Here is an 11,371-nt window from a genome sequence, read left to right as displayed (position 1 = left end):
TCAGTATCTAAACCGGAGATCGTCGCTCCATCTTTTGAATAAAATAGAAAAGTCTTTTAAGTTATTTATATTATCGACATTGTACATCGAAAAGTTTGTAAAATGCTAGTTTAAATCAAGATATAGTTTTAAATAAAAAAAAATCACTTTCTATATCGATATCAGCGATCAAATGTCTATTAATTTTTTTTTTATTATATAAAGTGTGCAAATTAAACAGGACGAATAAATGCAACGATGTTCGTTTTTGATAAAATTGAAACGTCGATCCTTTAAAATAATCGTACATTAAAAACAGCTTATGTCCAAACGTTCAAGTCTCAAAACGTACAGCACACATCTGTTTCAATTTACTTAATTATTTGTAACGTATACATGCAAAAAAAACATAGGAAAAAACGTATGGATTCTCATAACTCTTATATATTTACGTATTTATAAGTCGTAATAATGAAATTAAACCTGCTCGTAACAAATTTCTTATTTAAGTTTCATGATGGACTTTTATTCGCAAGATACATTACCATTGATAAGAAGTTAACTCTATGTAAATTGGAGATGCTTATTTGGTATATGACAAAAAATACAACTTTTGCAGACGATGCTTGAATCATAGGTAATACAAAAATATTCGAATGAAATTTATCTAAAAGGTGAAAGTGATCTTTTCTTTTTTTAATTAGAAAAAAATAACTGTACAAAAAAAATAAAAATTATTTCCTTAAATAGACGTATAGCATATAGATATGGTAATCAAACCAATACCACGAATAACGTTCTCAGATTTTTCCTATCTCACAAGATACGTTATGAGGATTCCATTGTTCGTTTGGTCTGATACACAACCTTGCGTACGTATACTTGATCGATCGTTCAGGGTTTATAACGAGACAATCATTGATTACGCCACAAAAATAACGCATATCCGATGGCAAAATCAATATATGCGGTTGTAGATCGAAGAAAGCGTATTTTTTCCACAATTTCGTATCGAGGTTTACAGTAGGAGGATAGGACGGATAAAAGCAACGTTGAGACAATATGTGATCGGCTATGCGGATAAGTCTATCCGTTGTTGGCAAATTCCTAAAAAAAAAAAAAAAAAAAAAAAAAGCGACATTAAAAAATACGGTACGTACGTAAATATATCGCATATTACCACGAATATAAGAAAGTTTGAAATACTTACGAAATTTCTTCTTTTGCTATATGCTTAATACTATCTACCGAAGTTATACCGATTATCAAACCTTCTATATCCAACATGCAAGGGTCTGGCATCATATAAAGATTTTCACCACCTAGCGGTATTTTGTCCTTGTTAATGAAAAATTCGGGGGTTGGGAAAACGGGACTATGATGAACATCTCTATACGATGGTACCATTATAACTTTAACAAGTTTTCTAGAAAAACGAAAAAGAGCACCTTAGAAATATCACATAAACGTTAATAAAATCCAAATGTATAATAACAGGTATCACGAGAAGGGAAAAAATACCGTACCCTAACACATATTGCATAACTTTCGCAATCAGTCTCTCGAAATGTTCTTGAAATGTTTCCTTGATCGAAGTACTCTTCACTTCTGGATGACTATACTCAACAAATGGTCCAATTAGTATCAACACGTGAGGCTGTTCCTTCGCTACGCGTTCCATAATATCGAACAAAGGTTGATAACACAAATTATCCGAGGGTGTGAACGGACCGACCGCGATCATAATATTAAAACTTTTTGTAAGTCTGGGTGGTTCGGGTTTATTGGCATAACCTTTAGTGAAAAATCGTTTCGCGTTTAAAACATTCCTCGTTGGATTTGTTCCTTCGACCGCCACGATTTGACCCGGATACAAGGAATATTGCTTTACGCCGCTCAAGTTCAAAGATACGACAGATGTTTTATTATCGTGGTACGACCACTTGCAACCTTCCAACATGTAACTGGTGATATCGGATTTGGTATGAGCATCGCAGAGTATTCGGCCCCACGTCCGAAAATTCGTTTGACTTTGAAACATTACATCCTTCGTGTAACGTATATCGATGTTCTCTAATTTCGCCCAAATATTACACAAACGTTCTCCGACGTCACAACAAACAGAACTGAGCATCGATCCTTGACTGTGAAGTAGTTCAAACATGTACATTATGTTAGCAGGGACGCCTTCGCCTAATTGCGTGATTTCCACGTCGTAATCGAACTCTCTGTTCCACGATGAGATCTCTTTTCCAAAAAATGATAGAACCTTTCCTGTGTCGACGTTAACGGGATATCTGAACGGAGTATCGCTGAAATATACATTTTAATATTATCCGCCATTTTAAGAACCATGAATAGAATGGTTAATTGCAATTTGAAAGAAACTTACGGTTTCGTTACGTAACTGACGGGTGAAAAGTGCGCATCAGCGGCACGTATTTTGCCATCTTGATTTTCCGACAACTCCTCCGGACTTCGCAGCCTTTTGCCCTTTAAATGAAAAGAGAAAAAGAAAAAAATTATCACGCGATTAGGCAGAATAAATATGAAGAAAATAAAATTAATTGCAACGATAAGATAACAGTATGCACATATTACGATCGACCAAAATAAAAATGTTATTTTCTCAAGAGCTTCCAATCTCGTTTTTTAACATCCAAAACAGTTTGCCGTAGACGAGTATGTATCTAGTCACGAAAAAATAGAGCAAACGTGCACCACATTCATACTCGTCTATGGAATCGCCTTTTTGTTCTGGCCATTTGAAACGCGTTAAACCTTGAAACACAGTGGTTCTCGATAGGATTTTCCTTTGAAAAAATTCGATTCGTCTAAACGTATGCATGTCGTCGAGGAGCACACCGTCATCTTCATAAAACGGATATAACGCGTCCTCTGTAAATTCGCTTACTTCTCTTCAACGAGAACAAGATTGATACCAGATACAAATTATATAAGCGAGGAAGAAGGAAAATAGGAAAGGAAAAGAATAACAAGAAGATCGGAAGCTCGAAGATTCGTGACAGCTTGTGATATCTTGTGTAAACGGACGTGGATCATTTTAACGAATATATCGAGAACCACTGTTATCTCGCAGAACCGTCGATGAAACTGCGATGTTAATACCGAACGTGCTTAATGAGTGTGGATCTAGTCACAACTTTATCGACTGTGCACTAGACCATCACTCATTCTGCACATCCAGAAATCGATGTCTTCTTCTTTCCTCCGCTTGGTACACCTTCTTCCTTGCTTTAATCCATTTATAATTTTTGGATCTAGCGCGCATCCCCGAGATAACTCGGGAATTATTTCGCGATCGTTCGTTGCACTCTCGATCGGCCGTAACAACGCCACACAACATAGAGAGCACGAAAATGAGGAGGGGGAGGATATTCGACGCGTAACCATTATAACTCGAATAATAACGATGAACGGCGAAGACAACAACAGCGGTCGAAGAAAAGGGTGACTTATTTCGCGAGCCAACAACAACGAAGCGAGGTTAAACTGCCGTTAACCTAAAGACTTTTAGCACTCGTTTTATTACATATTATTTCAATCAATTTCAAAGCATTTCTTCTCCCATGACTTTGCATCGAACGCGATTCCGTACGACTCGGTAACGATCGGCTACCTTCGCTACTGATCGACAGAAAATCCCGACGATTACGTTCTAAAGTCGTCGTCGAATAAATATAATAAACCTTCGGAGGATTTCGGGAGAAACGATGTTTCGTTGAATGGATCCTGTGTACCCTTTTAATGTGTCTTTTGAGAAATTTCGCGTCTGACGGGTCTATACATAAAAAAAAAAAATGGGAAGAGAGACGAAGGAAACGATTTCGAGGATGCAGGAAACCAACGACTTTGAATCAAAGCCGACGAAGAAGAAAAGAAAGAAACAAGAGAAAAAGAAGAAAAGAGATTTCACACGGCTGCGATTTCGGATCACGAAATTGCGAACGACCAGCCGATGATCTTCTTCTCCGTATGTAAGTACGATTCCCTTCGCCTTCGACCACTCGCGTATCTCCTATCCCCCCTACCTTCATCTTTCTCTCGTCGCTTCACCAACCACTCGCCCTTCCATCGCCTTTCATCCCCCTCGTCCCACGGTCATAAGATCGACGGATAGAGCGAGAGAGCTAAAGGGAGAAAAAGAGAACGACAGAGAGAGAGAGAGAAAGAGGGAGAGGAGCGTGGGAAACGACGTTGAACTTTTACCAGTTACTCGCGTTTCACGATACAGAATACACGCCGGTGTATGCATACAACGATAGAAATGCAAACTAATATAGATTTTTTTGCAACGAACCTATGTCCCTGACACGAGAAAAAAGAAGAAAAAAGAAAGAAAGAAAGGAGAAAGGCGGGCGTGCTCGAGAAAAGGATGTTAAGAGAGAGAGAGAGAGAGTGGATATACATTGGGCAGACAGTTGTCGGTCAATTGCACTTAATTGGTAGATGCGTACGACTCACCGAGGAATCGTTCTTGACAGAAAGAGTAACCATAAGCAACGTCCCGCGTTTCCTTGCGACCTTGACTACCTCTCTCCTCCTTCCTTTCCTCCTTCTACTTCTTTTTATTCTTTTGTTTTTGCTATCCGAAAGAAAAAGGAAAAAAACGTGAAAGTAAACGGACTCGGGCAAAATTACTACTTAAAATTTTATATATCGTTTCGTTGTATCACCTAGTATAACACGTTGATATCACACGTTGCAACGCTTTCATAATCAACAATTAGGTTGAAAAAATAAAACATTAAGATAAATCTGAAGATATAAATTAGATCGCGAAGCATCCGACGACAAGTGACGAAGACATGATATAGATTATCAGAATAAAAACGGCAAAGAGCCGTGTTAACATTAGAGAGTATTATCGTCCGAGAGTAGATTGTTTCGAGGAATTCGAAAGAAAGGCTTTAAAAGAGACATCGGTGCGACATAGATTGCCATCGCTCGCCCGATTCGTAAAATTCACGACTATTTAAAAGATCGAAATGTATCGTTCATAGCGAAAATCGTGTACGTATTTAAAACGTATTACATCGAAACCATAGATATTCTTTAATATGTATATTCCTATCGATAAAACCAGACGAAAGTCCATTCTCTCTCTCTCTTTTTTCTGTGTGCGTGCAGATATTTACTCTTTCCTTCTTTCTGTTCAATCGTTTTCTCCAAATTAAATCTCGACGCTCAGAAACGAGCACATTTCAGATTTGATCGAATTAATGTCGAATTTTATTGATAACCGAGTGTTCGTAGCGACGGAAGAGGAACAAAAATGCGCACAGCATTTTTCAGCGAGATTTTGTGAAATGGCATGAATCGTGTTTTTATAACGATAGAGATCGTTGCGAAATTAAACAAACGCGAAATACGTTCTCATCAAACATTACCGAAAACACTTACGTTCTCCTAAAATGGGAATAATTAAAGAAGTAACGCGAAATGAAGGGACGAGACGGGACGTTCAAAAATATACATTCTCGAGAGGATCATTTTGAGAAGTTTCGAGGACGAAAGTCCTTCGAACGTGCCTGCAACAGGTTGCATAGCTGGTGAGAAGAGAGCCGACGACGACGCCGCTCTCATATCCACTGTACGGTCGACGCACTCGCCTTTGCACGCACGCACACAGCAGAACATGCGGCATGGCGTGCACGCGAGAGAGAAAGAGAAAGAAGGGGAGAGAGAGAGACAGAGACAGACAGAGAGAAAGAGAGAGAGAGAGAGAGAGAGAGAGAGAGAGAGAAAGAAAGAGAGAAAGGCGGAGCGCGTCCCTACTACTATATCGCCGGCACGCGAACCGGAGAATGCAAGGTTATCCACGAATATTAGATACACCTCGATATCGTGTACGCGAGTTATAACACGATTTATCGAACACGCTCCTTCGTTCCCGGGCCACATGTGTCCGATATCTATCGACGAAGACTCGTTTTACTTTCACTCCTACCATTTCATTCCTCCGTCATTCGCAAAAGAAAAGGAAAGAGAATAACTGCGATCGGCTGCTCGTATATACTCCCTTGAGATTCGTCACGATTCACACGACCTTGAACGCGAATATGGAAATTAGGAAATATATATCACGGAGAATCGAGTTTTAGCGAGTAACGAGTAGAAAAGATAAGATGATTTCACTTTTTTTTTTTTTATATAAAATCAGTTAGTACATGAACGACACACACACAACGACAACGACGCGACGGCAACGACGCGCGACAGCAAACATATAATCGGAAGAAATGCCAGTGTTACTCGATCGAGGAGGGGAATCAGAAAAAGACGGTTAAGAAGGAGAGAGAGAGACAAATAGAAAGAGAGGGAGAGAAAGAGATGGAGACGACGCATCATGGAAACGAGTCGGCATAACGTGAAGCGTCACGCGATGCTCGTTTCGAACGAAATAATTTGTTCCCGTGGGCAAAAGACGACGCTACGATTCGCGTGAATTCCAATGGCGAGAGAAGAAGGATGTGAACAGAGAGAGAAAGAGAGAGAGAGAGAGAGAGAGAGAGAGAGAGAGAGAGAGAGAGAGAATCTAGCAAGCGACGATGAAGAAGACGGCGCTATCCAACCGGAAACGCTCCTCTCGTTCGACGAAAGGTCTAGAGATTACAAAGTGGAGAGGGGAGATGAACCAAACGGAATCTCAGGCCGTTGGAGAGAAATCTACCGACTCGATCTCTCTCTCTCTCTTTCTCTCCCTCTCCCTTTCTCTTTCTTCCTTGACGCGTCACGATTTTCCATCTTCCTTGTACGATAAGAATGAAATGCACACATATAAAAATGATCACTATAGATTCCCGCGCGTAAAATAACACACGCGAAATCACGGAAACGAAAGCAACAGGTCGTCGTCGTCGTCGTCGTCTATCCTGCGCGTAAACTCACTCGCGACTACAGCGGCGCTCCATTATGGCCGACGCGCGAGCGAACGGAGCGACGTAGGACGCCGCTTTGGAAAGCCAACTCTCTATTATTCGATTCAGAGAGAACGAGGACAATTTAAATAATTCGTCGAAGAATTTTCGGTGATTGTGACAACAGCGTTCTTTTCTGCCTACGTCGAGATACCGAACGAGAGAGTGCTATTGAGGAGGGAGGGGGGAGAGAGAGAGACCATTCACGGAGCTCTTTCTCTCTCTCTCTCTCTCTCTCTCTCTCTCTCTCTCTCTGAAATGATATTTTAAGGATAAAACACTTGGAAAGTAGAAAAAAAATAATTGAGGATCCACAATGAAAATCAAAGCAATTGCCACGACACGACGCGCACATCCCGATACGAACAAACATTTCCGAGTATCAAATAACAAAAAAAAAGATGCTTTGGTAAACTCGAATAGAATGCACGACCGGCATCAGCACATCAACGATGGCAGAGCCTGGCTGGGTCCTTGAAAACTGAAATCGTGCCCTTTGAAAGAAATCTGCTCGACAGTTGCCGTTGGAGGGAGATTCTCCTTCTTTTCTCTCTCTCTCCTCCCTCTTCCCCTTGGCAGCTCCTCCTTCTCTCTTTCTTTTTCACGCACACATACATACATATGCTCCCTTCTTCTCTACTCGGAGAAGAACATAACCGGCCGCTCTCCATCTCTCCTACCCTTCCGCCTGTCTAGTGTCCTTTGTGGGAGAGCGTTCGAGCGAGAGCGACCGGAGGGAGAGAAATAATGGCGGGGCGATCTACCTGGACGATTTTTATGGCGGGAATTACGGTGCTCGGTGAGATCCTGCAACGACAACGCCTCGTCTCACCTCACCTCGCAATGCTTCATTACGGATTGAGAAAACACCTGCATCAAGAAGATCTTTTTCTCTTATGAATGCGGAAGAATAGAATAAAAAGGGACCTTCGTGGGTCTCTCGATTTTCACGATTCAAATTATAATTAGTTACCGTTTTAATCACGACCGTGCATTTTCACGAGCACCGATCGATCTGCAAAAAGTTACATTACGATTGTGAATATTAAAATTAACTTTCAGTTCGCAACGTCGATCGACGATTTATGCTTGAGATCGGGCGAAATAAAGATTTTGGAAAAGCCTACGTTTTGGAAAAGAGTACGTACGAAAGAAACGACTGACTCTCGTTAAATGATCACACGAGAACCGACCATCAACTTGACTGAAGAATAGCCTTATGGACGAGCGTGGAACCAGTGCCAGGGACAGTAGCAGTGGCCAGGGCTGTACTATGCGATCAAATTGCCTCGGTTATTCGCCCAATAACACTCAATGATTTCTGTACTATCGATTTTTGTTATTTTCTATTAAAATAGAGCAAATTTTGTCTTGTTTTCGGCATAGTTGTTGAAGTTGCCACATAGATAAAAACATATTTCATAAATATTTGAAGTTATATATATAAATGAAAAAATAAACAATTTTAAACGAATTTAAATTTAATGTTCGTATAAAAGGTTATTAAGCCGTACCCATCGGTACACGCTGTTAAACATTAAAATTTCTTTCAAAATCATTCGAAAACACTTGAACCAAAATCGAAAGGGCATTCCTGCTTGAATGACGATCTATGGACAGACGCTCGAGAAAAAGAGAGGGGAATCATAATAGGGCCTTCCGCGAAGAATTGGGTCCACAGGTAGAGTCCTTACGTCATTGCTACTACGGACCGACCGCAAAGAATGTGAGACAGTGTTGCCACGGCGACGTAAATCATTATTGCGCCAAGGTATCAGATTCGATGCAAACGATTCATTGGAACTTTGATAAAATTTTTTTCTTTATTTTACTAACTAATACAAGAAAGATCTAACAACGATAAAAAGAATAGATTGTTGGAATTTTGTTTTTATTTAATCTCTATCCATTTGTCCCTATATCGCATGGAACAAAACTAATAATTTCGTTAAAAATAACAAGGATAAACACGTATAGTGGAACCAATTATAAGCACGATACTGATTCTGAGATTGTATTCGTAATTACGTATTTGATCAATAAGATTTAATAAGGATCTATAACTATTTCGATCAGAAATATGCAACTGGATTAGCTGGTTAAAAGTGGCTCTTGGAATTAGAGATCAAACATTAAATTAAAGGAGATAAAATAATTATAAAGATAGTAGTTTATCAAAACAATAAAGAGTAAAAGGAAAGATGTAGAAAGCAATGATGGCAACGTTCATCGATTCGGTTTTTCAGATCTTCCTTGCGATTCACGTGGTACTCGCAAAGATTCGTTACAATGTTGCCATTCCGCTTCTTTAAATTTAAATTTAGAATACAAAATGCGAAACAATATTGAAATATCAGCAAGAATAGTAAAAATATTACATTTGGTCTAAAGAACAACTAATGTCGTGTAAAAAGGAATCATAATATAACTTGAATATAACTTGAATCTGTACAATACACATATATTTCGAAATCTACGGATTTATAAATCTGGCAACAGAGCCGGAAGGCCGTTACGGAGGGGGCGGGACTATTGCAGGTTAAAGAGAGGGAGTAAAGAGAATGTGCAGTTTTCGAGCATCACAACATCACGAAGTTGACCGACAATGAAAATTTGAAAATAGAAATGTTTAAATGCAAACTTTGAAATATAAACTAAATGGTATACGAATTTTCTAAAAGTTTTGTTAAATTAATAAAAATAAAATTAAAATAAAATAAATGTGAAAATGTAAAAAATTCTATTACAAATTTCTATAACTCCGATAAATAATGTGAATAATGTAACAGCCTATATTCTTATTTGTTTGAGATATTGTAATAAAAATAAATTTACATAAAAGATAAAACTACTTAAATTGCATTATATATGGGATATAATATTAATATGTAACCTTTATAGAAAAAATATATTCTATATAATAAGATTATGCTACTTCTCTAAGATCATGCTCTTTCTTTTTATTATATGTATTTTGTTAGATTAATAAATTAAAGTAATGTTAAATTTTATAAACTTACCACTATTGTTGTTGGTGTCTTGATTCCATCACAACCATACATTTCAAGAATGTTATCGCTCTCACTACTTTGTTTATGTAAGGACTTATATATATAATTATTATAAAATAATCAAAAGAAGAAAGAATTTTATATAAATTTAAAGGATACATTATTTGTTTCAACGGATCTGTAACAATACTTCTTGTATTTAAAAACTCTCCATTTCTGTTTACATTATTACTCTTATTTTCCTTTTTTAATAAGTCATGCTCCAATTTTATAAGTCGATCCAAAGTAATATCGACTTCATTAAATACAGAAGTACTATATCCTAACCACATCTCGACAAGTTTTTCTTCATCCACATTGTATAAATTGCAAAGTTCTATACCTAGAGATAAGATTCTTTTCCTTATTAGATTCAAACAGCTATTGTGTTAATTTAGATTAATTTTAATACCATTATATATTTTGTCCCTAATTGAAAATATATTTAGATAGAAACATATAATGTTATCTAAACTTGTTAAAACATATTTTAATGCAATATATATATATATACATATTGCACTAACACATAAAAAATGATGGTATAAAAACAAAGATAAAGAATATAACCTTATCAGTTAAAATATTTATAGATAATAGAATCAATTTTTATAAGCGAAGATATAATTATAAAATATTATGTTGCTTATCACTCTAATACGTATTTCAAAGCTAGGTTAGATACTGACCAAATTATACGATATAACAAATTACTGTGTTAATAATATTATTATAACTTAATTGCATTGAATTGTGAAAATGATACATTCAATTTTATTTTAAATACTCGTAATAAATATATATTTTTAAAATGTCTTTAAAATATGAAACGGATAATATTTAAAAATCTTTTATAATAATTACTTACATTTGTCAAGAACGCCATTGTCTTCAACGACACATCCAAATTCTTGAAAATATTTTTGTAAATTTTCTATTTTATCCATTTCGATGTTAATGCCTAATCGTTTACGCTAAAACTAATGGCTTCAATATTCAGATACCACAAAACAATACATAAAATTGTACATTTTGCCGCGTGCGCGATGTCTACACACGTATATATACTTTATCCATAAATCATCTTGTGTAAGAAAGGTAAGAGGTATTTCGAGTAAGAAGTAGTTTCTTTTTCGTCCTCTAGAGTGCGTTATACTTTCTTAATATGAAATCTTATTGGTAGATCAATTCCATTTCTTAAAAACGTCTAAAATGGAGATTATTATGGTTTTCACATGTCATATACGTTCATGGTCGATAAATTTAAATAAACTATTTTAATCTAGAACATCGCGAATTAAAACTATTTTTAAATTAATATAATATTTATAAAGTTGATATCAAAAAGTATGAGATTATGAATTTCAAGCTTGGAGGACGTATGGAAATATTTAAATAAAG

General features: G+C 37.0%; 1 protein-coding gene and 1 long non-coding RNA gene across 7 annotated transcripts; one reads left to right on the top strand and one right to left on the bottom strand.

The window, feature by feature from the left end:
• Positions 1 to 405: 405 nt before the first annotated feature.
• LOC127066484 (DNA polymerase alpha subunit B) lies at positions 406 to 11,054 on the bottom strand. Of its 6 annotated transcripts, none has more exons than XM_051000284.1 (7): positions 10,839 to 11,054; positions 10,091 to 10,313; positions 9,941 to 10,007; positions 2,372 to 2,472; positions 1,506 to 2,291; positions 1,190 to 1,405; positions 406 to 1,086 (listed from the first exon to the last, which is right to left on the bottom strand). In XM_051000284.1, the coding sequence occupies exons 1-7, from the start codon at positions 10,915 to 10,917 to the stop codon at positions 780 to 782; spliced, it is 1,779 nt and encodes a 592-aa protein (XP_050856241.1). In that variant the 5' UTR covers positions 10,918 to 11,054; the 3' UTR covers positions 406 to 779. The 6 variants fall into 6 exon arrangements, with proteins under 6 accessions (XP_050856241.1, XP_050856242.1, XP_050856243.1 ...); XM_051000285.1 differs by having other exon boundaries at positions 9,941 to 10,004; XM_051000286.1 differs by lacking the exons at positions 9,941 to 10,007; positions 10,091 to 10,313; positions 10,839 to 11,054 and adding exons at positions 4,465 to 4,585; positions 4,677 to 7,989.
• LOC127066487 (uncharacterized) lies at positions 2,499 to 8,394 on the top strand. The gene is made up of 2 exons (XR_007782407.1): positions 2,499 to 3,977; positions 7,983 to 8,394. It is a non-coding gene; the product is annotated as an uncharacterized LOC127066487 (long non-coding RNA).
• Positions 11,055 to 11,371: the final 317 nt, after the last annotated feature.

Source organism: Vespula vulgaris, chromosome 9 (genome assembly GCF_905475345.1).
Source record: "Vespula vulgaris chromosome 9, iyVesVulg1.1, whole genome shotgun sequence".
NCBI lineage: Eukaryota > Metazoa > Arthropoda > Insecta > Hymenoptera > Vespidae > Vespula > Vespula vulgaris.
The sequence above is the reverse complement of the archived record's forward strand: the minus strand, read 5'-3'. Positions and strand labels throughout refer to the sequence as shown.